The 26,666-nt window shown below is 51.4% G+C and overlaps 1 protein-coding gene across 3 annotated transcripts in view; it reads left to right on the top strand.

The window, feature by feature from the left end:
• CNGB1 (cyclic nucleotide gated channel subunit beta 1) overlaps positions 1-26,666 on the top strand; it is a 56,948-nt gene that overhangs the window by 12,605 nt on the left and 17,677 nt on the right. For all 3 annotated transcript variants that reach the window (XM_081273775.1, XM_081273774.1, XM_081273773.1), the window contains 9 exons: positions 5,258-5,414; positions 8,497-8,607; positions 10,872-11,029; positions 12,055-12,210; positions 13,335-13,543; positions 15,689-15,739; positions 16,123-16,209; positions 18,518-18,582; positions 19,666-19,788. In XM_081273775.1, coding sequence (XP_081129901.1) covers positions 5,258-5,414; positions 8,497-8,607; positions 10,872-11,029; positions 12,055-12,210; positions 13,335-13,543; positions 15,689-15,739; positions 16,123-16,209; positions 18,518-18,582; positions 19,666-19,788 — 1,117 coding nt within the window. The remainder of the gene's footprint in view (positions 1-5,257; positions 5,415-8,496; positions 8,608-10,871; positions 11,030-12,054; positions 12,211-13,334; positions 13,544-15,688; positions 15,740-16,122; positions 16,210-18,517; positions 18,583-19,665; positions 19,789-26,666) is intronic.

Below are 26,666 nucleotides of genomic sequence, written 5' to 3'. Positions count from 1 at the left end.
CTCGCCCCGACTGCTGAGCTTGCAGGGCGGGGCCAGCACCTGTGCTTTGCTTGTATTTTACACCCACCCCCACTCCTGAGAGCTTCAAGAATGGTAGGTTGAGAGTCCAGGGGGCGGAGCAGCAGCCAGGCCATCTTACCCAGACAGACAGACAGACAGACAGACAGACAGACGTGGAGCCCCGGCCCACACGCCTCCCGTTCCTCCAGCCACCTGCACTGCAGCCGCCCGGCGATGCAGACAGATCACTGGACAGATGATACCACTGAGGCTGCTCCAAGGTCAAGGCCCAAACCTGCCCCTCACGCCTCTCCCCCTTCCTGGCTGCGTGACCCAAAGCCAGTTTTGCGACCTCTCAGAGTCCTGGCTCCTAAATCCAGAAAAATGGAGCAATCATAGTTCCCACCACCAAGGCTGTTGGGCAGAACAGGGGACGTGATGGATCGAAGGTGCCCGGCATCGCTGCTGGTGCCAAGGGAAGAGTCACAAGTGGAGAGGACAGTTGATGCTTGTGTCCCAGCCACCAGCCATGGAGATGATACTGGGCTGGGGTCCTGACCTGGGCGTCCCCAGCTTGCCCCTCAGCTGGCCTTTACAAAGCATTCTCTGTGAACTTTCATGTTCATCTGTGGGAGACCCACTAAGTCCAGGCCCTATGCTGGGCCTCCAATGAGTCCAGGACCAACTGGCACAGCAGGGCTGGTTCTGCCCCTGCTCCACGTGCTGGAGCCACACTCGAGAAGCGCTGAGGCACGGCCTCTTGTCCATTTATACTCAAAAGTTTGCATGCAGGTCCAGCAGTCGTGTGTCACCTGGGAGCTGCTGAGGAATGCAGAGCCCCAGGAACCGCCCAGACCAGCCAAGTCAGAAATTGACCGTGTAACAAGGTCCTCTGGCGATGGCTCTGCATGTTAGCGTTTGAAAGGGGAATGGCCTTGAGCCCTGGTTCTCAGACTTGACTGCACATTTGAATCCTGGGGAGAGTTTAAAACTCCCAGTGCCAGGCCTCATCTTGACCATTAAGTCAGGTCCTGGGGATGACAGGCCTGGGTATCAGACACGCCGACGGCCCCGGCTGATTCCACTATGCAGCTATGCAGCTCGGTTTGGGCCCCAGGAAAGGGGACTGCCCCTGGTTGGAAGTGACACTGATCTACCTCCAGGGTTTCTTTGGCCTGGGCGATTCTGGGCTGAGGATATTTTTCCATCCAGGACTCTGGTTCTTAGCGCCCGAGCCAGTGAGTCCTGCTTTGCGGGATTCTGACTTTCCTTGGTCAGAGATGGGTCATGCTGCTGCAGGTGGTCGGTGGAGACCGTGAAAAGTCAGGAGGCGCTGGGGCTGCTGGGTGGACCGGCCACATGCCTGGATGACCCTTTCGATGTTGAACTTCAGGGATAAGAGTGAGGGGTGCTTCAGACCGGGGACAGAACTGCTGCGAATGCAGATGGGCACCATGCTGCTCCGTGTCGGTGCTCAGAGAGGAGCCCCACTGACCGCCTCCCTGTTCTGCTCCTGATTGCAGTCCCCAGGGTCACACCTCTGCCCGCGACCTTCGGACTGCAGCACCATGGCCAAGCCAGGCCAGGACATGGAGCTGAATCGCCTGGTCCAGGACCAGCCGCCTGGCCAGGGGGCCCCCAGGCTTGCACCCCCAAACCTGGCAGAGCACCTCCCCAATGTGCCTAGCTACCGCCCGCCCATCACCCGCATCCCTGTCCTCGTCACCCGGAGAACGGCCCTGTCCAATTCCAGCTTCGCCAAGGAGACCAGGAGCTCCATTCGTCGCCTAGGTAGCATGAGCTTGCCACCCAGAGCGCTTCAGCCTGCGGTGGGTGCAGCCGGTGCCGCGGGTGCATGGCTTGGGCTCTCTACCTGCAGGGCGCTGTGGCCAGGGTGTGGGACCTCGCCTTGTGCTCAGGGAAAGCCACTTTCTCTTCCTCTGCTGAACCAGGCCTTCCCCCTGCTTTGTGGTGGCAACGTGAAAGGGTTTCCTCTCTAAATTCTGCATTTAGCAATTATTTCTTTGGGTTACATGTTGCTTTCTGCAGACAATCGGGTTTTTAAAAAATAGAGAGAGAGGTAGTCATTTGCACTCTAGTCTAAACACTGCACTTTTTCGGATCTCTGGGCCATGAAGCTTGGGCCAAGGAGCTAGTCGTTTTGCGGGTAAGGGCATTAAAAAAAGAAAAGTAATAAGAGAGTGAAGTAAGGCCCTCTGCAGATACAATCTACTGATGGTGCGAGTTTGCTGGCTGGGCTTTCTGAGGACTATTAATATCTGCTCAGCAAATTCCACTTCAGGAAAGAAGGAGCTGCCAGGTGCAGGCCAGCCGGCCAGGAGGAGGCCATCCTGAGGGGCCAGTGCAGAGGGAGGCCTGTCTGGATCCCTTTAATTGTCACAAGGTTCTCATAGTGGCTTTTAGGCTACAGCTGCTCACTGGCTGATGAAAGTACTCAGGGACATACTGGCACCTCTGGGCTGATCCCTGTCACTTTCTGCCTTAGCTGAAGCCAGACCTCTCCTTTTGACGTTTGCTATTTTGGGTTGACACCGTGCAAAGCTGCCTCTGAGATCAGGCCAGGTGGTGGGTCTCACTGAGCCCCTCACGAGGACACTGACTCCTCTCTCCTCTTCCTGGCTCTCGATGGGCTCAGAGTTGGGGTGAGGTGGCACGCTGATCACCCCCACAGTGGGTCCGTGCCCTGGGGCAGACCCTTACTCTCCCAATTCAGGGGTCCCCCGACTCCCTCTCCCCTGGATCACCCTGTACCTGTTGTCCTATTCTGGGCCAACTCTCCTTTTATATGCGTCTTATTTTCTTTAACTGGATTCTCTTCTCAATTTAATTCATTTTACTGAAACTTTATGTTACTATTCAAATGGAAAACCAGCACAGCTTGCCATGAAGAGAAATAACCCCAAACACCCGGAAAACAAATCAGTGCTGAGAGCTACGGGTGGGGTGGCGTCAGGCTGGGGGCCGTGCTGTGTCCTTGGCTGAAAGGGGCCTCGGATGTATCATAGGGGCATTAGTGAAGGCCACCGAAGCGCTAACCTGACTTCCCCTCTGTGGATTCAGGATCTAGAGGGAATGGATCGGGAGTCATGTTCCCATTCTGTGTTCTCCTTTGTCTGATCTGTACATTGGAAATCATCCTCTGTCCTCCTGGGTCCCTGGGAATCCCCACTGGGAAATGTCCCCAGTGACAGCGGGTGGATCTGGCAAAGGTACGACACGTGTTGACTTTAGATGCGACAGATAAGGAAATGAGAAGATAGAGCAAGACACACGGTTTCAGTGAGGCCACTGGTGCCTTCCGAGCTGGGTTTGAATCGTGCTCTTTGTGCCTTGGTTTCTTATGCACAAAGTGGGGACCAGGATAACAACTACCTCACAGCACAGATGGAAGGGCTGGAGAGTCCACAGAGCTGGGTGTAGTAGCCCGATGCCTGGAGTCCCAGCTGCTCAGGAGGCTGAGGCAGGAGAATCGATTGAGCCCAGGAGTTCAAGGTCAGCCTGGCCAACATACTGAGACCCCATCTCAAAGCAACAATGAAAAAAGTTGATATATACAAAATACTTAGAGTTTGGCAAAGAAATATTGGCCGGCATATAGGAAGTACTTAACAGTAAATATTATTCTCTAACCAATTTAGTAATGTAATATTTTTTCTTTATATTTCTTTAAAAATTTTTTTTATTTGTAGATGGGCACAATACCTTTATTTGATTGATTTATTTTTTTTATGATGTGGTGATGAGGATCGAACCCAGGGCCTCACACACGCTAGGCAAGTGCTCTACCACTGAGCCCCAGCCCCAGCCCTATATTTCTAATAATTCTTAGTCTATATATGGACATGATGTAAACCGATGCTTTGCTATTTTGAGCTCCTGCTCTACTGAGCTGGTAGGAAATGCAACCTCAGTCGTGGGAGTTTTCTCCCCAGAACCCCAGGGGCATCAAGGATGCAGGGTCCCACCCAGGACGAGGCAGGGTGGGCATCAGCCCCTGCAGCTCTGTGGAGCCCCCTCGCTATCGACGCTGAATTTGGTGGGCTGCCTGCTGTCCTCCCAGGTCCCTGAGCATGTTCCAGAGGTTTCGTGATTGGCGGTCCCCTGTCCCCTCTCCTCCCCCAGCTCACCCTTCCAGGCCACCAAGCAGTTGGGTGAGGGCCTCCACCTCCTGTCCTCCTCCCGCCCGGAGGCTGGGGAATCTCCTGTTGGTTGGTAAAGTGTCTCCTTTACATTTTAGGCAACGTCTCCATTCACCTTCATCCTCTTCCTCCGAGAGATTAGGACTCATTCTTTAAAAAATGCCAAGAGATCTTGATGCCTCCTTAGGTCCTCTCCATGAGACTAAGTATAAGCAACTCCACAAAGTGGCAGCCTTCCCACGATGGCCATTATCACACCCAGGGCCAGGGTGACGCTCGGTGGTGATGCCCTGGCTCCCAAACCCACCTCCCCAAGTCTTAGATCCCATTATTTCAATGTCTCCCCTCCCCTACCTTGCTGGGGCCCAGGCCTGGGCCTACCTGCTACCGTGGGTCCCCCCAGGTGTTGGCGGAGGGGGCGAGGGGAGCAGGGGCACTGCTCAGACCCCGGCATCCTCTGAGCTTGGGCTTGGGCAGATCTGTCCCCACAGTCCCTGAGGTGGGTGATGGAGCCAGAGGCAGGAGCACATCTGGTGTCCCCAGGGAGGACCTGGTGACACACTTCTCAGTGGTCTGGAGATTGGGTTCTGGTGGCTCCTGGCATGTATGAAAACAGGAAATGCCAGAGCAGGTGCCCAGATAGGGGGTGGCGCACACTAGAAAGACGGTCTGTGTCCCCTGGGTTTTCCCATAGGCCTGAGTGGCATTGTCACCCTACCTTGAGAGAGAAACTGAGGCTCAGAGAAGGGAAGTGGCTGACCAGAAGTGCTAGGCCAGGCCTGGGACTTTCCCTGAGGGTCCTGTCCAAACACTGTCACCCCCTCCCCCGTGAATGCTCCCTCTGGGCTCAGGGGAGCCAGTCAGGTCTTGGAGGGTTTCTATGGCATGTGGCCTCTTTCGCGGCTCCTGGTTGGTGGCTGGCCTGGCTGTGGCCCTCAGTGCATCTCAGGCATGGCGTCCCGCACCCCTGCATGGGGCAGGTGAGGCTGCCAGGCTCCCTCCAGACACGGCTCCGCTGCTTCCTTCAGGCACGTGGCCAGGCCCCCCGCCACCCCGGCTTCTCTCCCTGACTCCCTTCCTTTCTCCCTTTCCCCAAGTGCCTGCCACAAAGGAGCACCCGGAGGTGCAGGTGGAAGACACCGAGGCGGACAGCCGCCCCCTCACCGTGGAGGAGACGCCGCCCGAGCAGCTGCCACCTTCGCCCGTCAAATCCGACACCCTCACGGTCCCCGGCTCGGCCCCCGGGGCCCTCAGGTGACCTTTTATGCTTCTCTTGGGCTCCTCTGAGCACGGTCCCCTGTCCATGTGGCAGAGGAGGAGACGGAGGCCAGACAGGGGACACGTCACGCTGAGTTGGCCTCAGGGCTGGGACCATGACACCCTCTCCCGGTTCTCCTGATTCCTGGCTCAGGGCTTTTTTTTTTTTAATTGGTTGTTCAAAACATTACATAGTTCTTGATATATCATATTTCACACTTTGATTCAAGTGGGTTATGAACTCCCATTTTTACCCCATATACAGATTGCAGAATCACATCAGTTACACTTCCACTGATTTACATATTGACATACTCATGTCTGTTGTATTTGGCATTTATACACAATGGAGTATTACTCTGCATTAAAAAATGACAAAATTATAGAATTTGGAGGGAAATGGATGGCATTAGAGCAGATTATGCTAAGTGAAGCTAGCCAATCCCTAAAAAACAAATGCCAAATGTCTTCTTTGATATAAGGAGAGTAACTAAGAACAGAGTAGGGAAGAAGAGCATGAGAAGATGACTAACATTAAACAGGGATGAGAGGTGGGAGGGACAGGGAGAGAGAAGGGAAATTGCTTGGAAATGGAAGGAGGGGAGGGGGGATAGTAGTGGCTCAGGGCTTTTTATAGGGGCTCTCCCGGGAGGCCCTGCCCCAGATGCCCTCAGGCAGGAGAGGAGGGCAGTCGTCTAGTAAATAATCACAACATGTGATGGATGTCACAGACTCATTTACACTTCCTTTTTATTTTATCTTTTGAAAGGATGTGGTTCAGTTGGACTTACAAATGATTATAAACTACCAGTCCTTTTCTCCCCCTCTTCAACAAAAGTTTAAATGTGTAATACCGTTCACTGTACGCACATTGCGATACAGCGGCTCTCTAGAATTTTCCATCTCACACAACCGGAACTCTGTACATTGAACGACACTTGCTCGTTCCTCCCCCAGCCCAGCTGGGAAGCGTCAGCCTCCTGTCTGTGAACTCAGGAGGCACCTGGGGTCAGTGGAGTTGGCAGTATTTGTTCTTCTGCAGCTGTTCTGTGCTCTGGGCCTGGAGCCGTGTCTTGTGGTGACTGTACTGTAGCACGCGTGGGCTGGGGCGGTGGCTCAGCCCGAGAGCACTTGCCTCGTACGTGTGAGGCATCAGGTTCCATCCTCAGCACCACATAAAAATCAATAAATAAAGATATCGTGTATCGCAGCACACGATAGACTCCCTCTCAAGACTGAATCTGACCTGCCGTGTGTGTGTGTGTGTGTGTGTGTGTGTGTGTGTGTGTGTGTGTGTACTACGCTCTGTTCACCCACGGTGGACATTTAGCTTATTTCCACCTCTTGGCTATTGTGAAAGCAGGAGTGCAAGACACCATTTGAGTGCCACATGATGTCGCATCTGTAGGTGAGGGCCTCGGTCCTGCCCCTAGTGTCCTGCCCAGCCTGTGACTGGCCCTTGGTGGGGAGTGGGAACCTTGGCTGACCCAGGGCAGAGCCAGAAGGAGGCTGGAGAGAGGATAGTGGGGACCGGACCAGAGATTCCAGCTTCCCTCAGGTGGCAGGGTACTAGCTGCAGGTCCTCATCTGGTGAGTTCCCCTGGTGGATTCCATTTCTGATTGAGCCCCACAGAACTGAGCCCCCTGCTAGAGGGTCATCAAGGGCGTTCCTCGGAAGTCCAGGTCCAAGGGCTTCTTTTCTAGAACTTGGTCATACCATTTTGCTTCTACGGTGTCACAGCTAAGGGCCATAGTCTGTGTTCGGTAAGTTGCTGCTACAACCGAGTTCAGCAGGCTGCTCACACCTTCACGGTGGGGTGGGCCCAGCTGCATGTGTGGCCACGCTGTACCCATTTTTGGCCCAGCACACTTGAGGTCAAGGGCTGAGTGCTCATCTTTGTTCTGACACTCGTCTTGATGGACAACACAGGCTTGCTGTGCTGATGCTCTTATCCATGTCCCTAGATGCTTGGTTTCACACACTGTCACCGTCTCCATGTGCTGACACTGTCTTCTGTGTTTCATAGGATAATACAAGTCCTTAAGAAGCGACCCTTCTTCTCCACCAGCACCTAAGTCGTTAACCCATAAAAAGCCTTTCCTAGTGGCGGACACTGGCCTGGGCAGGTCCTCCAGAATGATCTTTATGCTTCGTCTTCAACTTATTCTACTTTATGCTGAGCAGGACTTTTTCTCTAATTCCGGGGATGGCTTCCTTGCTGATGTTAAGAAATTTCTCTCTCTTCATCGCTTTTCTTCTCTTCCCAGGTTTTGGGGTAACCCAGCCAACCAAATCATTCTCGCTGTTGAGACAAAGGGTGGGAAAATCCAGGGAATTCACCCCTAAAATGCCAACGTCAAATAGTATCAAAGGCACCTCTCCTACCACGTCAGATCACCCAGGCTCCAACCTGGGGACCCCAGGCCAGGGGCAGGCTGGGCAGGAACCTTCTCGTCCCTGAGATCCAGGTGGTTTTCAGGCTTAGATGCCATCAGCCAAGATGCAAAAAGCCCCCAAATGCAGCATTCTATGGCAGAGTTTAATTTTCTGAATGACAGGGGATCCCTGGATAATTTAGTCTTCATTTATTCAGATAGGGAACCTATAGTCCAGGAGGGGATGGGATTTGCCCAAGGTCACACCTTGAAAGGGTGGGCACAGAGAAGGGGAGACTTCGAACTGGAGACAGGAGGGGAAGGACGTCCCAGTTGAGACCTGGCTGAGTGTCAAGTACCCCATGTAGTCGGGGAGATTTAGCCCTATTTTACAGAAAGGGGAAATGGAAAGAGCTCAGAGTTTAAGTCATTTGCCAAGGTCACGCCCTGGCCTGAGGCAGGGCTGGGTGCAAATTCAAGTTTGCCCGATACCAAGTGAGTGAGCAGGTGGGAAGACAGGGGGAGGTCCCAGACGGGCAGTGTCCCTCTCTTTTCTTTTGTGCCTCCCTCCAGCAAAATGAGGATCCTTTGGCAGAAGCACCCCGACCCATCCTCTACCTAGGAACTGGCTCCGGGTGGTCCTCAGGGTCAAAGTCATTTCTCTGCCCTCCTAAAGGCACCTTGTGTATCTGTATCCTTTCAGGAAGAAACTGCCCTCTCATGATGATGATGAGGCCGAAGAACTCAAGGCGCTGTCACCAGCCGAGTCCCCAGTGGTGGCCTGGTCAGACCCCACCACCCCACAGGAAGCCGAGTGAGTGGGGCCACCCCTCGGGTCTCATGGTGCTGGGGGGCTGGGTGGGGTGGGCCGATGAGGAGGTGGGGGTGTGTGCGTGTTTTTAGAGGACGGCTACTCCGGGGGACTGTATTTCTTCCAGGGGCTTCCGAGCAGTCTGTCGGCTGGTCTCCTTCTGCTCCTGGCTGGCCCAGGAGTTCTGCCAACTCCGCAGGATAGACTGCAACTCTGGGTCCAGCTCTGGGAACAGCCAGCAGTGCTCAGAGACAGGGGGTGGTGACTGACCCCAAAAGGGTCGGCAGGAACAGGGGGACACCGGATCTCCAGTGGGTCCCATCTTGGGAAGCTTGTCAAAAATTACAGACCCCCGGGCCCATCCAGTTCTACTGGATCAGAGCCTCAGACCACAGCCCTGGGGAGGCTGCACCCGCTCCCTGGCGATTCTGCTGCCCCTTGTATGCAAAACAGGGTTAGAAACGGTAGTGACGGCCTTGGGCTGGGGTCTCTGGCATCTAATTATCCCAAGGCTGGGTCAATGGGGGGTGTTTCTGAAGGATTTGAGGGACCTGGTGCATGTTGGGTACCCCAGCCATGGGCATTTGGCCCCAGTCCCTGCCATGCTCTCCAGCCATGAGCCTCTTGAGACAGGAGATGCCAGGCTTGCCTTCCTCCTTCTGGTCTTTTTTTGTTTCTATATTCATAATTTTATGCAGTTTGTGCTTAACAGAGTAACAGGAAATTCATCAAAGATGAAGAAGCAGGAAAAACCCTTAACCTCATCCCTAGACCAGTTGCCCTTTTTAGCACACATTTAATACAGTAGGGTAGGTTAGGATTAGGACCGAGCCTCAGATAATATGGCATAAGTCAGGTATGATAATAAAAATTACCCTTAGCTGGGCACGGTGGCTACTTGGGAGGCTGGGGCAGGAGACTGCAAGTTTGAGACCAGCCTCAGTGACTTAGCAAGACCCTGTCTTTCAAAATAAAAATAGGGGCTGGGGATGTAGCTCAGTGGTAGAGCATGTGGCTAGCATGCAAAAAGGCCTGGGTTCAATTCCCAGCACTGCACAAACATGCAAAAATTATCTTTGAAATCTCATAAGGAGGTCAACATAGATACCCATGTATTAGTTAGGCTAAGTCGCTATAACAAATATACCCTAAAAGTTCAGTGACTGAAGGGACAAGAAGATATCTCATATGTCATAGTTATGGCACAAGTTGCATGTTTCTGGTCAGTGGAAGGCTCTGCTCCACAGAATCATTTAGGTACCCAGGTTACAGTGGCTCTGCCACTTTTTCCATGTGGCTTCCAAGATCCCACTGGTCATCATCAGAAAGGGACAACTGTAGGCCTTTCTTCAGCAAGGAGCTCTGGAGTCGCATGTCACATATCTACTCATGTTCCAATGGTGACAGCTTCCCACACATACCTCAAAGTGAAGTCCCAGGCTGGGTGGCTCTATTCCAGCCACTTCTCACCACGGGGGAGAGCAGATGCCAGGAATCAGCTCCCGTGTCTGCCGTACCTGCATGCCACCTCTCATCAGGCCCATTCCTTGGTTCAGCCCAAGAGAAGCAGTTGACTTGAGTTTCTGTACCTTGACACATATCACATCTGCAAATCCTACTGGTACAGTCCGCTCAGCAAGCTGATCATAGTGTGGACACTCAGAGGGGAGCCCGCTCATGTGACCTGTGCCAGCTCACGCAGGGCAGATGCCCCACGCTGTTGGAAAGTGGGCAGCCTTCGTCCTCTCTCTCTACCACTCTCTTTCACTGTCAGTGCATGAACTCTAAGTCCTGTAAGTTAAAGAGGGCTAACACATGTCTCCAGTGCCTTTTCCACTTATGTCCTAGGTCCCCAAACATAGCCCCCGCTCCCCTCTCTGTTCTACCACAGGCACAAATCTCATGGGAACCTTGAGCTGGGTCTAAATCCCTGATTCTGCTGAACTCTGGGATGAGTTCCAAGAGTTTCTCCCCAAATTACAAATGGAATGAAAGTTTATTTTAGGAACTGCGCCTGGATCAGAGGCAACAGGGTACATTCTCTGACCCTGGTGGGTGTCAGTGTCCCTGGGGCCAGCGCACCTGCACATGATTCCTGCTGCATTTCCTCCTGGGGGAAAGTGGACAGGGTCGAATGTCTAGTGTTGGAGAAGCGGGGGCAGGATGTGCCTCCTCCTGGCTCTGACGGAAGGTGAGCCCCGGACGCTGACCAGCTCTGGCTGGACACTGGGGTCCTTTCCTGCTCAGCCTGTGTTCCGTTCCCACAGTGGCCAGGACCGGGCGGCCTCCACCGCCAGCCAGAACAGCGCCATCATCAACGACCGGCTGCAGGAGCTGGTGAAGCTCTTCAAGGAGCGGACGGAGAAGGTGAAGGAGAAGCTCATTGACCCGGATGTCACCTCCGACGAGGAGAGCCCCAAGCCCTGTGAGTGGGGGCTGCAGGTGGTTCACCTGGTCAGAGAAGGATGGGGTCCCCAAAGTCCATGCCAACCAAGGTGAGGGTGGCCCAGGGCAAGTCTGGAGTGCACAGGAGAAGCCCAGATCCCTGTGCTGTGGACTCGGGGCCCTGTGAATATGGGTTCTCTATCTGGGAGGGGACAAAGTTCAAGGTTATGAGCAACAACCTTGCTCACGAGGGCAACTGCGGACCCTCTGCCCCCTTCCCGCTGGCAGGTGGGGGCCTGTGTGGGGCTGTGTCTCGTGCCACAGTCAGATAGTGTCCCAGATGGTCTTATTGTTCAGATTCATCAGAGCCTCGAAAGTTCTTATGGGGCCACCTGAACATTTTCCTTTCTTTCAAGGATTTAGGGGGAAATAAGAACCATGCTTTCTTGTCAGGAAGGTTTTCTAGCTCTTTCCAGAGAAGGGCTTTGGAACTCCGGTGCCCACCATGGATTCATCAGACCCTGACTTCATAGTCCTAAAGTTAGAAACACGGCCACATTGATCCTGTGAGCAACAGGCCCTCATCACCCAGAGCAGCAGGTAGCTGCCAGGCAGGAGGCCAGGTCCCACTCAGTGTCCCTGGCAGGGACAGAAGGGCCAGGAGTCCTGCTCTGAGAAGCCTGAGAAACATCTCCTGATTTCTTTGGGCCCTTTCGTACTCAGACCCGACAGTGAGAGCCCTGGGTACAACCCCTCGCCCATCAGAGTGCAGCCAGGGGTCCAAACACAGGCGCACAAGGCTGAGCTGAAATGGTCAACGTGTCCAGGAGGACCTCACTGGGGCAGCTCCTGAGAAGCAGTTCCGTGCTATAGTTAATAAGAGTCTCGGGGGTCAGCCTGGCTGCTGCTGCAGAGGGAGCCCAGGGGCGCTTCTGGGGAGCCCCCTGGATTCCACACACAGAGCTTGCAGCAGGCTGTGGGGTGGACCCCTTAGTTCTGGTTCCAGGGTCTGCGGTTGGGACCCTTCTCAGGGCTGGACAGGTGGTCACCCATGTCATCCCTCAGCCCCATCCAAGAAAGCCCCAGAGCCCGCCCCAGCCTCGAAGCCCCCGGAAGTGGAGCAGGTGGAGGAGGAGCACTATTGTGACATGCTCTGCTGCAAGTTCAAACGGCGCCCCTGGAAGAAGTACAAGTTCCCCCAGAGCATCGATCCGCTGACCAGTGAGTTGCCACCGTGCAGTGGGAGAGGGCGGGTGAGGTGAGAGGCAGGTGGGAGGCCACATCGTCCCAGGTTTGTGACCCATTTTCCAAATGATTCCACACTTCCTCACCTAGTTCTTAAACAACAACAAAAGTCGCTGGAATAGGAACGCAAGGTCACACCCATTTTAGAGGTGGAGAAACCCAGGCACAGAGAAACCATCCAGCCTAAAGACACAGTGAGTTAGCACAGACCCAGACTCCTGGCTTTTGGCCAAGTCTTTCTGCTCGGGCTGCACCAAGACGGGGAAGGTTCTTCCACATTGAAGAGGAACTCCTCTCTCATCCCTTTAAGCGCATTCTATAATCCTCAGGAGCGATGCCACTGCCTATGTGCACAGCACTTTGCAGTTTACAAAGGCCTTCCCCGCCCCTCTTATCTGACATTCTCCTGTGACTTTGAGACGAGCAGGACAAGTGCCAGAGAGTGACTTTCTCAAGGTCACAAAGGAAATCTTTCAGGGGGCAAGACTCCAATCCTGGTGTCCCCTGGGCTTCTAAGATGACTAGGAGACCTACACTGTCCATCTATCCATCCACCCCCCTGTCTGTCCCTCCATCCGTCCAACCTCCGTGCATGACTTACTAAGGCAGGAATTACCAGTTAGAAAATTTTTTTTTTTTTTAAATATTTTTTTTTTTTTTTAAAGAGAGAGTGAGAGAGGAGAGAGAGAGAGAGAGAGAGAGAGAGAATCTTTCAATATTCATTTTTTAGTTCTCGGCGGACACAACATCTTTGTTTGTATGTGGTGCTGAGGATCGAACCCGGGCCGCACGCATGCCAGGCGAGCGCGCTACCGCTTGAGCCACATCCCCAGCCCAGTTAGAAAATTTTTCAAAAAGAATGAAAGCCAAATGCTTTTCTAGTTAGGTGTCTACTATCTAATAATGTCCCTGTGACCCCTCCTCAGTGCCCCTTCATTAGGGCCTGGGGGTGATCTGTCCTTAAAGCACAGAAAGTTTTACCCATGCACAGTGACAGGAGCACCAGGTGCAGGCCCCTGGGAAGCTGGAAGCCCACCTGACCCCACAGAGGAGGCTCCCGGGTCCAGCTGGGTCTAGCTGCCCATCCTCCCTCCCCGCAGACCTGATGTACATCCTGTGGCTGTTCTTCGTGGTGCTGGCCTGGAACTGGAACTGCTGGCTAATCCCCGTGCGCTGGGCCTTCCCCTACCAGACGCCGGGCAACGTCCACCTCTGGCTGCTGATGGACTACCTGTGCGACCTCATCTACCTCCTGGACATCGTCGTGTTCCAGATCCGCCTGCAGTTCGTCCGAGGGGGTGACATCATCGTGAGTCACAGGCCAGGGGAGAGGGGGATGGGGGCTGAGTCCTCCAGTCAGAGCCTTCAGGGGACTGACCCCTGAGGCTGCGGTAGATGACGAAATAAGTGAATAAGATAAGCTCAGGTGCAGCTGCCTGTGTGTGTTCAACAACACAGTTGCTTACTTTGCACACTTGGGTAGGTTCAGAGGACACACATCCAATATTGTTCATAGGCGAAGTAGCTCCGGGACCACCCACTGGAATTAAGGATGCAGCAGTAGCCCAGGGAATGGCCTTTAGGTCAGGCACACTGTTCAAATCCTAGCTGAATGGCCTGAGCCTCAGTTTCCTTTTCTGTTAATTGGGGTTGGTAATAGTTCCCACCTTGTGGCATTGCTGTGCAGATTGATTGAGAGGATGCAGGGCGCTCAGCTTGATAACTGCTGGAAACCAGCATGGGGTGGGGGTGTTCCTGGGGTTCCTGCAGAGAGCTTGCTGATGCTCTGCCACTTGGACCATTTGAGACCCTGGTCTAGGCCAGCTCCTGCTTGAGAAAATCAAGGCCCTGATGTGACTTACCAAAAGCAAGTGACAGCTGGCTTGGTGGTGCACTCCTGTAAGCCCAGCATCTCAGGAGGCTGAGGCAGGAGGATTGCAAGTTCAGGGACAGCCTCGGCAACTTAGCAAGACCCTGTCTCAACCTAAAAAATAAAAAAAAGAGCTGGACTCGGTGGTGCACATCTGTAAACTCAGAAACTCAGAGGGCTGAGGCAGGAGGGTCCTAAGTTTGAGGCCCCTCAGCAATTTAGCTGAGCATCTGGGCAAATGAATTAAACAGATACTTGTCAAAAGAAGAAATACACATGTCCAACAAGTATATGAGCAAAATGTTCAACCTCATTAGCAGTTAGGAAAATTCAAACCAAAACTATACTGAGATTTCATCTCACACCGGTCAGAATGGCAGCCATCAAGAATAGGATATGGAGATGATGTGGAGAAAAAGGAACACTGTTAGACTGTTGGTGGGACTGTAAATCAGTACAGCTATGGAAATCAGTAGGGAGGTTCCCCATATGACCTGGCTATACCACTTTTTGGTTTTTATCCCAAAGAATTAAAGTCATCTTACTAGAGTGACACATGCATGCCCGTGTTACAGCACACGGTTCACCGCAGCCGAAATGGAACCAGCCTAGGTGCCCATCAACAGATGAGTGGATAAAGAAAATGTGGTGTATATACACAGGGAGTTTTATTCAGCTATAAAGAAAATTTAAATTATATCAGTTGCAGGAAAATGCATGGAACTAGAGCCCATCACGTGGAGCGAAATCAGCCAAACTCAGAAGGTCAAAGGTCGCATGTCTTCTCTCAAACGTGGAAGCTAGAGAGGGAAAAGGAGAGGAAGGGTGGGGGTATCTCATGAAAATCAGCAGGAACTCAGTAGAATACAGAAAAGGAATGGGGGGGGGTGCGGAGAGGGAGGGGGATGGGCTGGGGAGTGGTATTGGCCAAATGAGATTGTTACATTGTGAGCATGTATGACTATGTGACAGCAACCTCACCACTATGCACAAGTATGATGCACCAATAAAGAACGTGCAAAAAAATAGTAAAGGGCCCGGGAAGCAGCTCAGTGGTAGAACATCCCTGGGTTCAGTCCCCAGCACCAAAAAAAAAAAAAAGGAAAAAGGAGTGGGGATTAGCTCAGGGGCAAAGCAATCCTGGTGCAATCCCAGTACCCATCCCCAAAGCAGGTGACATAGCCCCCTATCTCCCCACTCAAGTCACTTCCTAAAATTCCCCAAGGAGGGAGGGACAGGGTGCAGTGGAGTGGGAGCGCCTTCCCGGCATGCCGTGGGCCCTGGGTTCCACCCAGAACAGCAGAGAAACAACTCCCACCAGCAGCCCCTGCTCCCCTGCATGTGAACACGTTGAAGTTTTGCCTTTAAAACAAATTAAGGGGAAGAGGATTCCCAGGCCAGCCCCTCCCACTCAGTAAAAGCCGCTGGTGGTGGGGGAAGAGCAGCGTGCAGAGGGAAAGCTCCTTGACTGCCTATTTCAGGGGGCTGCTCTGGGAGGAGGGGCTCTGGAGGAACCCCCTTTGCCTCCGCAGGTCAGGGCCCGAGCTCTCACCCACTTCACGTCATTGTCCCATTTTCTTTCAGGTGGACAAAAAGGAGATGCGAAACAACTACCTGAAGTCCCGCCGATTTAAGGTGCGTGCAGGTTGCCAGCCATGAGCCCGCGGGGCCTCACCAGGCCCGGTGCTCTGGGGACACATAGGACGTGGCTGCCACGATCTCCCATGGAGTGTCCTCCAGGCCACTCAGTCTGGGTGGCGCTCAGAGGCCACCTTGCAAGGGGCCAGCCCCTACCACTGGTTCCCAGTAGCCACGGGGCCATGGTCATGGTAAGGGAGCCGCCGCCTGGTGCTTCCACTGAGGCCGAAGCCCAGGGACGGTTGGTGGGATATCTCCTACCCCCATCTGAGGCCCTCCTGGGGTTCTGACCTCACCTTTCCATGGTAGAGGCCCTGCCCTTTCCCCTGGCTCCCCTGCCCCCCCTTCACCGTGCACCGTGGGGGCCATTGGGATTGCAGATGGACCTGCTGTGCCTCCTGCCCTTGGATTTGCTCTATTTGAAGTTGGGCATGAACCCCCTCCTCCGCTTGCCCCGCTGCTTAAAGGTAAGACCCGCAGCCGCCCTTCCCCTGTGCCTAATTAGCGCCTCTGTGTTCTGCACTGAGACACTGCCACCTTAATGTCCCCCTAAGTTTTCCCCAAGAGCCTGGGAAGGGGGAGGTGTCCTCACAGGTGGCCCAGGGGACAGGCATCTACTCCTCCCATGTCTTAATGGAAAGTGACCAGCTGGCACTGCTGCTAAGTATTGATCCAGGGGCTTACCAGGCCCTGGTTCCTCAACCCTGGATGTGGGTGCTGTGCTGACAGCCTCAGAGAGCCTAAGGAACCTGCCCAAGGGCACATAGCACAGAGCAGAGCCCGGGCTGGAATAGGCAGTCTGTCCCCTCTGACCATTAAAGAGATGGTCCAGAGTGGGGTTCCACTTTATGATGGGCTCTACCCAAAAGACAGGGAGACTGGCACTTGGAGCTGCTGGGTGATGTGCCCAAGGTCACAGGAGAGGAAGTGCCAGGATGGATGTGAAGGCCCCGCCCACCACCCGTTTTGTCATTGGTTGGTGCTCAATGTCAGTCCAGTTGTTCATCCTGCCACTCACTGGGTAGAGGCAGGGTCCCAGGGAGGGTCTTCCTGATACTGCAGACCTGGCAACTCCTTTAATGTGGCTAGGGTAGACAGCCACTCAGGGCTCTTGGGATCCCCAAATGAATTTTTCCAGCCAACCACTTAAATTCCTCTCTCTCCCTACATGATGCCTGGTGCCTTTTTTAGGGGGGATTTACACAAAAGGGAAATGCGATAACATCAATAACCCAGAGAAAAAGGGCAGAGAACACTAGGAAGAATGCAAGAGCCCGGGTGAAACCGAACCCAGGAGCTGCCTCTGAGCTTCCTGGCTGCCCAGGGGAAGAGGGAAACTGTACTTGGCACCATTCTTATCTGACTCGTACCAGCCTCCCCGGGGCTCAGAGGTTGCTTTAGAGCTAGTCATTGGCATGAGGAAGGTTGGGTCCACAGGCCAAGACTACCCCAGATGTGGAAGTGAGGTAGCCCTGTGAGCATGCGTGACTCCCAGGCCTAACATTTAGCATGACTCGGAGGGGGCATCTGTTTGAACCTGAGGAGAGGGCTCCAAGCCCATAGCTCTTCTCTATCCAATTCAAACTCTGGATAGAAATGGGAATGGGCCCCTGCGTGCTGGCTGGCCTACCCTTTAGGAATTCTTCATAGATACGATTTTCAAATATCCAAAAACTGCATGTGTTCAAAGATCCAGATGGATGTAGCCCAACAGAAGGAGCCGGAGTCTGATCTGAGTTCAAATGTTGGCTGGGGCTGGGGCTGGGGCTGGGGCTCAGTGGTAGAGCACTTGCCCAGCTCGCGTGAGGCCCTGGGTTGGATCCTCAGCACCACATGAAAAGATAAATAAGTATAATAAAGGTATTGTGTCCATCTACAACTAAAAAAAAAAAAAAAAAAAACAAGCAGAAAAAGAAATTTTGACTCTCACCTCCCAGCACGGGCTTTGGTCACATTATTGGACTTCACTGAGTGACAACTTTCTGTCAAAGGAGAATTATAAGGCTGCGGGTGTGGCTTAGTGTTAGAGTGCTTGCCTAGCGTGTGTCAGGCGCTGGGCTCCGTCCCTAGCACCAAGAAAGGAAGGAAGGAGGAAGAGAGGGAGGGAGGGAGGGAGTTATATAAGGTACTGATCATATAACAGGAGCTCCATAAAGGAGTAGTGGTGCACATCTGTAATCCCAATGACGTGGAGGCTGAGACAGGAGGATTGGAATTTGAGGCCAGCCTGGCACCTTCGTGAGACGCTGTCTCAAAACATAAAAAGGGCTAGGGATGTAGCTCAGTGGTGGAGTGCCCCTGGGCTCAATCCACAGGAACCCCCTTCAAAAAAAAGTAGTTATTGTTATACTTTTATTACTATAAATAAGCCTTTGAAGGAACTAAGGAAGAAGTGTTAGGAATGATTTTTAAAAAAATAAGATTATTTCCTTTAAAAGTCAACATTTAAAAGAGTCCCTAACCTGGGATGCGTGAACCCCTGAAAGTTTCACGGTGGGGTCAGAAGGTCTGGGAGTCCCCGTTAATTAACTCCATGCCACTGTGAAACCAGGACCCCGTGTGATTCCCACGGGAAGGGGCCAGGGCTGCCATGATTCCTAGTGGGGTTTCTGGCCCCACCAGGCCCAGGGCGAGGGCCCTCTGGTTTGGGACGCTCACTGTCCAGCCCCTTCCCCGGGAAGAAGGGCTCAGTCCTGGGGCCGTGGGCAGCGGGGAGGTGAGGGCAGCATGGCCCCTGCAGCGTGGCTGCCCCTGACGCCTGCTCCTTGCTCCCAGTACATGGCCTTCTTCGAGTTCAACAACCGCCTGGAAGCCATCCTCAGCAAGGCCTACGTGTACAGGTGGGGCTGCATGCGCGCACACGCGCGCGCGCACACACACACACATGCACACGTGTGGACACACAACAAACACGCATGCCACACACACACATGCCACACACACCACACCCCCCACCGTACACACACACCACACACGCATGCACGCACACACATGTGTGCACACACCACAAACCACACACACCACACACCCCCACACGCACACACATCACACACACGCATGTGCGCGCGCACACGTGTACACACACCACACATACCACACACACATGCACTCCCCCCACACACACTACACCACTCACCCACACACACATGCACACACACACACACCACACACACACACTCCACACATGCATACCCCACACATGCACACTCCACACACACACACACCCCACAGGACAGAGCATTCTCACCACTCGCCTCCCCTGTCCCACCCTGACCTCCCGGCCTCAGCACACAGGAAGCGGGGCCTCTTCCTGGCCTCTTCCTGGCCCAACCTCCTCCTCTCTGAAGGGATGTTTATGTTTAGAGTCAGGAATGTCCTATTTCCTCCCATTGTGACTTGGGACGAGGGTCCACACAGGTGGACGCAGCCGCTCAGCAGCACGGGGGGGGGGGGGGGGGGCACAAGGTCACCAGCCACGCTGGGAAACAAGGCTCCTCACTCCTCTTCAGACCTCTCAGCCTCATGGTCACCTCTCTGCAGTCACCTGTCCCCTCCAGGCCCTGCCCACAGCCATGTGACTCCTTTGTCCCCTCTGCTCCCCCAGAACTCATCAGCAGGTAGCTCTTCCCGCCTGGACCAGTCCTAGCCTGAGTCTTGACAAGGTTCCCATCAAGGGCCACCATTCCTAACTGCCACCACCTCGGAAGAGTGCCCCATGGGGCCAGTGTGGCCCCCAGCTGTTCCCACTGGCAGGGCGTCCACCCATGGCTGGGCCACACGTTCCAATGGAGGAATTGTGAAGTGGGCTTCGGGGGAGGAGAGGGTGAGCCCCCTTGTTGCCCCTGGGGTGGCGAGAGGCCTCCAGCACGCTGTCACCTGGGGTCACGCTCTCTCTCACCCTGGGTGGTGTCCCGCCTGGGCAGGGTCATCAGGACCACAGCCTACCTGCTCTACAGCCTGCACCTGAACTCCTGCCTCTACTACTGGGCGTCGGCCTATCAGGGAATCGGGTCCACCCACTGGGTGTACGACGGCGTGGGAAACAGGTGAGCTGGCTTCCTCCGGGTGACATTCTCCTTCTTTGTCATTCAGAGCATACAGGCTCCTAGAAAGGAGTCTCCCTGCCACTGTTTTGCTAAGGAATGGCTCTCCTAAGACGAGGTTCAGGGGCCACGTCCCCTGTCTTCCTGAGCCAGTGTCCTGCGCACCTGCTGTAGCCTGTGCACAGGTACAGATGGGAACGAGACCTGCAGGAAGGGTCCTTTCAGCTTCCCAAGCCCAGGAGGGCAGGCGAGCACACCGGCCATCTACCCCTCACCCCCCATGGCCCACTGGGAACGAGGCCACAAAACACTTCCCAACACAGTTTCCCAGGGCGCACCAGCCACCGAGGAGCTTGTGGACAGGGGCAACCGGCTTGCCGTTCCCGTATTCTACGATGGGAGGGTGGCTACGGTGTGCATGTGCCATGTGATGCTGCAGGGCACCTTTGTCCTCTGGCCTGATGGTTTCCTCATCTCAAATTCTTGCAAGGGGAATAGCCAAGGGTGCAAAAATGTTAATTATTTGAATTAATAAAAACTAATAAACTTCTTTAGCGTGGTCTCAGGGTTATAGAAAGGTCCCTGGGGAAGTCGAGAGTTCCCATACAGGGACTGCCTCATTTTCTTCCTTCTTTTCTCCCCCACGGGGCAGGGGATGAAGCCTGGGTCTGGTGCATACCAGGCAAGCGCTCCCGGGGCCTCTCATGATGTGAAAAGCTCACAGCTCAGCCCTCCACACTGGGTCCCCCTCCAGGCACCTGCTTCCAACTCTAGAGTTCGCCCCTTCTGAGACTCACAGTTTTTTTTTTTTTTTTTAAATTAGAGCGTTGTAGTTATAAGTAGAGGTTGGGTTCCTTTTGACAAACTCATGTGCGTGGAATTTGATTGACCCTGTTTCAGTCTCTGCTCCCCTTTCCTTCCTCTCCTCCCTCCCCCTCCTCCTTGCTCAACTGGCCTTCCTGTCACCCATTTTATTTATTTATTTTCAGTTGGTGCTTTCTACATATGCAGAAAGGTGAAGCTCCCTGTGGCATATTTACGTATGCATTTAACGTGATTTTGTTGAATTCACTCTATATTTCTTCCCGTTTCCCGTCCCTCTTTCCTCTCTCAGTCTCCTGCTCCACCCACCTACCCCTCTGTCTTCACACTATCCTGTCCTCCCACCCACCCCCACCTTCTTTTCCTAGTTTTGCTCAAGCTTCCACATATAGGAGAAAAAAACATTTGACCCTTCATTTTCTGAGTCTGGATTATTTCACTTGACACAATGTTCTCCCTTTTCATTCATTTACCAGCAAATGCCATGATTTTATTCTTCTTTATGGCTGAGTAAAAGTCCATTGTGAGTATTTACCACATTTTCTTAATCCGTTCATCTGTTGGTGGGTATCTGGATTGATTTCATGCTTAGGCTATTGTAAATTGGGCTGCGACAAACATCGGAGTGGCTGTATTGCTATCATATACTGATTTTAGATCTTTTGGATAAATACTGGGGATCGGGATAGCTGGGCTGTATGGTGGTTCCGTTCCTAGTTTTTTGAGGAATCTCCATACTGCTTTCCAGAGTGATGGTACTAGTTTGAGATCCCACCAACACTGTATGAGTGTACCCTTTCCCCCACATTCTCGCCAGCATGCACTATTATTCGTATTCTTGATAATTGCTATTTTGACTGCAGTGAGATGAACTCTTAGTGGAGTTTTGATTTGCATTTCCCTGATTGCTAGAGATGTTGAACTTTTTTTTTTCATGTATTTGTTGACCATTTGTGTTTTATCTTTTGGGAAATGTCTCTTTAGTTCTTTTCCCCAATGATTGATTGGGTGATTTGCATGTTTGTTTATTTCCGGGTTATATTTTTTTGAGTTCTTTACATGTTCTGGATATTAACTCCCTGTTGGAGGAGCAGGTGGCAAAGATCTTCTCCCCCCATGCAGCTCTCTCTCCACACTCTTAATTGTTTCCTTTGCTGTATGGAAGCTTTTTTTTTTTTATTGGATGTTCACAACATTACAAAGCTCTTGACAAATCATATTTCATACATTAGAATCAAGTGGGTTATGAACTCCCATTTTTACCCCAAATACAGATTGCAGAATCACATCGGTTACACATCACATTTTTACATACTGCCATATTAGTGACTGTTGTATTCTGCTACCTTTCCTATCCTCTACTATCCCCCCTCCCCTCCCCTCCCATCTTCTCTCTCTACCCCATCTACTGTAATTCATTTCCCTCCATGTTTGTTATCCCATTCCCCTCATAACCTCTTATATGTAATTTTGTATAACAATGAGGGTCTCCCTCCATTGCCATGTGATTTCCCTTTTTTCTCCCTTTCCCTCCCGCCTCATGTCTCTGTTTAATGTTAATCTTTTCTTCCTGCTCTTCCTCCCTGTTCTGTTCTTAGTTGCTCTCATTATATCAAAGAAGACATTTGGTATTTGTTTTTTAGGGATTGGCTAGCTTCACTAAGCATAATCTGCTCTAGTGCCATCCATTTCCCTGCAAATTCCGTGATTTTGTCATTTTTTAGTGCTGCGTAATACTCCATGGTGTATAAATGCCACATTTTTTTTATCCATTCATCTATTGAAGGGCATCTGGGTTGATTCCACAGTCTAGCAGTTGTGAATTGTGCTGCTATGAACATCGATGTGGCAGTATCCCTGTAGTGTGCTCTTTTAAGGTTTTCAGGAAATAGTCCGAGAAGGGCAATAGCTGGGTCAAATGGTGGTTCCATTCCCAGCTTTCCCAGGAATCTCCATACTGCTTTCCAAATTGGCTGCACCCGTTCTCTATAGGTTTAATGCAATGCCAATCAAAATCCCAATGGCATTTCTTGTAGAAATAGATAAAGCAATCGTGAAATTCATATGGAAAAATAAAAGACCCAGAATAGCAAAAACAATTCTAAGCAGGAAGTGTGAATCAGGTGGTATAGCGATACCAGATTTCAAACTTTATTACAGAGCAATAGTAATAAAAACAGCATGGTACTGGTACCAGAACAGGCGGGTGGACCAATGGTACAGAATAGAGGACACAGAGACTAATCCACAAAGCTACAACTATCTTATATTTGATAAAGGAGCTAAAAACATGCAATGGAGAAAGGATAGCATCTTCAACAAATGGTGTTGGGAAAACTGGAAATCCATATGCAACAAAATGAAACTGAATCCCCTCCTCTCGCCATGCACAAAAGTCAACTCAAAGTGGATAAAGGAGCTAGATATCAAATCAGAGACTCTCCATCTGATAGAAGAAAAAGTTGGCTCCGATCTACAGATTGTGGGGACGGGCTCAAAATTCCTTAATAGGACACCCATAGCACAAGAGTTAATAACAAGAATCAACAAATGGGACTTTCTTAAACTGAAAAATTTTTTCTCAGCAAGAGAAACAATAAGAGAGGTAACTAGGGAGCCTACATCCTGGGAACAAATTTTTACTCCTCACACTTCAGATAGAGCCCTAATATCCAGAGTATACAAAGAACTCAAAAAATTAGACAATAAGATAACAAATAACCCAATCAACAAATGGGCCAAGGACCTGAACAGACACCTCTCAGAGGAGGACATACAATCAATCAACAAATACATGAAAAAATGCTCACCCTCTCTAGCAGTCAGAGAAATGCAAATCAAAACCACCCTAAGATACCATCTCACTCCAGTAAGATTGGCAGCCATGATGAAGTCAAACAACAATGAGTGCTGGCAAGGATGTGGGGAAAAGGGTACTCTTGTACACTGCTGGTGGGACTGCAAATGGGTGCGGCCAATTTGTATGGAAGCTTTTTAATTTGACGGTATCCTGCTTGCTGATTCTTGGATTGATTTCTTTGAGCTTCAGGGGTCTTGCTGAGGAAGTCGGTTCCCCTCCCAGTGCATTGGAGTATTGAGCCGATGCTTTCCTCTAGCACTTGCAAAGTTTGGGTCTAATTCCAAAGTCTGTAGCCTACTTTGATTTGACTTTTGTACAGGGACAGGGATCTAATTTCATTCTATATACAGGATATTCAGTTTCCCCAGCACCATTTGTTAAAAAGGCTGTCTTTTCTCCAACATATATTTTTGACACCTTTGTCAAATATTGTGGCTGTGAGCATATGGGTTGGTCTTTGTGTCTCTCTTTCTATTCCATTGGTCTCCATGTCTGTTTTGATGCCAGTACCATGCTGTTTTTGTTACCACAGCTCTGTAGTGTGATTTCAGATCAGGTATTGTGAGGCCTCTAGGATCGATCGCTCTCCTTGCTCAGGATTGCGTTGGCTGCATCCCAGCAGCTGGGGAGGCTGAGGCAGGAGGATTGCAAGTTCAAAGCCAGCCTCAGCAACTCAGTGAGATCCTGTCTCTAAATAAAATACAAAATAGGGCTGGAGATGTGGCTCAGTGGTTGAGTGCCCCTGAGTTCAATCCCAGGTACCCCCCACCAAAAAAAAAAAAAATAGGATTGCCTAAGCTATTCTGGGCCTCTTGTTCTTACAAATAAATTTTAGGACTGTCTTTTCTAGTTCTGTGAAAAATATCATTGGTATTTTAATGGGGGTTGCATGGAATCTGAATATTACTTTTGGTAGCATGGCTGTTTTGACAATATTATGAACATGGGAGGTCTTTCCATTTTCTAAGGTCTTCTTCGATTTTTTTCTTCAGTGTTCTATAATTTTCATTGTAGATATCTTGCACCTCCTTGATTAGATTAATGGCCAACCTTTTTTGTTGTTGTTGTTGTTGTTATTGTGAATTGGATGGCTTTCCTGATTTCTTTCTCAGCAGAATCACTGTTGGAGTATAGGAAAGCTATTGATTTATAAATGTTGATCTTGCCTGATATTTTGCTAAATTCATCTATCAGTTCCAGATGTCTTCTGGTAAGGTTTTGGGGTCTTCTAGGCATAGAATCATGTCTTCAGGAGATAGAGATAAATTGACTTCTTCTTTTTCTGTTTTTATCCGTTTGATTTCCTCCTCTTGCCTGGTTGCTCCGGCTAAAGTTCCGAGAACCATATTGAATAGAAGTGGAGAGAGTGGACATCCTTCTCTCATTTCTGAGTATAGAGGAAACGCTTTCAGGTTTTCTCCCTTCAGTGTGACGTTGGTTTGGGGTTTGTCGTATTCAGCCTTTATAATGTAGAGGTAAGTTCCTTCCAGCCCTAGTTTCTCCCGTGTTTTTAACATGAATGGGTGCTGGATTTTATCAAAGGTCTTTTCTGCAACTATTGAGATGCTCATATGATCCTTGGTCATTATTCCATTTACTGATGAATTATATTTATCAATTCATTTACGTTGAACCAATCTTGCATCCCTGGGGTGAAACTCACTTGATTGTGATGTAATACCTTTTTGAAGTGTTTTTGAATGCAGTTTGCTAACATTTCATTAAGGATTTTTGCATTTATGTTTGTCAGTGATATCGATCTGTAGTTTTCTTTCCCGGATGTGTCTTTGTCTGGTTTTGGTATCAGGATTATACAGGCTTTAAAGAATGTATTTGGAAGTGTTTTCTCCCTTTCAATTTCATGGAATAGTTTGAGAAAGACTGGTGTTAGTTCTTCTTTAAAGGTCTGGTAGAATTCAGCTGAGAATCCATCTGGTCTTGGGCTTTTCTTTGTTGGAAGACTTTTAAGTGCTGTTTCAATTTCATTTGACTTGACATTGGTCTGTTTAGGTTTTCTACATCTTCCTGGTTTGATTTGGGCAGGTCATATGTGTGTAGAAATTTGTCAACGTGAGACTCAGTTTACTTATCTACAAAATGACCATTGTCTCACCTTCAGGTTTCTGGAGAGGAATAATAAGCCAATGCAGCCCAGGCCTGGACTGGTCAGTGTCCCCTTCCTAGCTATAGCTATTATTCTGGGGAAGCCAACATGTCAGTAAAGGGGTTCATAACCTCAGGTCAGTGCTTCTACCCTCCTGGAAATTGAAGCTAAATCTTGAGAATACGTTAATTTCGCTCCAGGGGAGTTTCCTTCAATCCCAGAGGGCTCACGCCCCACTGAGCTAAGAATCCACCTCTCTGGGGCTGGCAGCCTTGGGAAGGGATGGAAAGTAGGAAGGGCACCCGAGTTCCTACATGTGCTGGTCCTTCACCCTGTCCAGGGCTCTCCTGCTCTGGTTCTGCCCAGCCTGGGCACAGAGGGAGGGTCCCACAGACCCACTAGCAGGGAAGACATGAGGACTTTGTCCCTAGATGTGCTGTGCCAATTAAGATTCCTCTAACTGGGAAGCACTGGGAGAAAGCCGGAGCTCTGCGGGCACTGTCTTCTCTGTTGGTGGCCCAGGTACCTGCACACCCAAGTCTCCCCCAGCCTGGTTGGTCCCCAGGGTTGAGGGCTGCTCAGTCACTAAAGGTGCTCCACCGCCCTCTCGTGGCCAGAACCGGTATGACAGGGGCGTGACCAGGGCAAGCTTCCTGGTGCTGCCCTAGACGTCCAGGCCACAGGTGAAAATGAGGTTCAGAAAGGCCAGGGCAGCTAGTCAGAGGCAGAGCCCTCACCTCACTCCCGGCAACCTCTGCGCCCTCCTCCCAGCACTCAGTGCCTGTTTCTTGCTGTCCCCGCTGGAGGGGAACCTCCCGAGGACCCAGGCCAGGCTGTCCCTTCCCCCCTGCAGACCCGTGGCAGGCACTGGCCGCATGAAGGTCTTAACCACTGATTGGCTGAGAACCCACCTGTGCCAGGCACTCTTCTGGCACCTCATTTCATTCTCATGGTGGCCTGTGAAGGATGTCCCCTTGCCACCCCCATTTTATGGAGGAGGAGACTAAACCTTAGAGAAATTTTTTAAATCTGCAAGTTCTGTAGCTGGAAAGTGGCTCTGAGCCCAGGTGGCCTGGCCCCAGAGCCCATGTTGCA

This window comes from Spermophilus citellus (assembly GCF_964194105.1).
Source record: "Spermophilus citellus genome assembly, chromosome: 18".
In the NCBI taxonomy this organism is placed as follows: Eukaryota; Metazoa; Chordata; class Mammalia; order Rodentia; family Sciuridae; genus Spermophilus; species Spermophilus citellus.
This window is presented reverse-complemented; position numbering and strand designations above follow the sequence as displayed.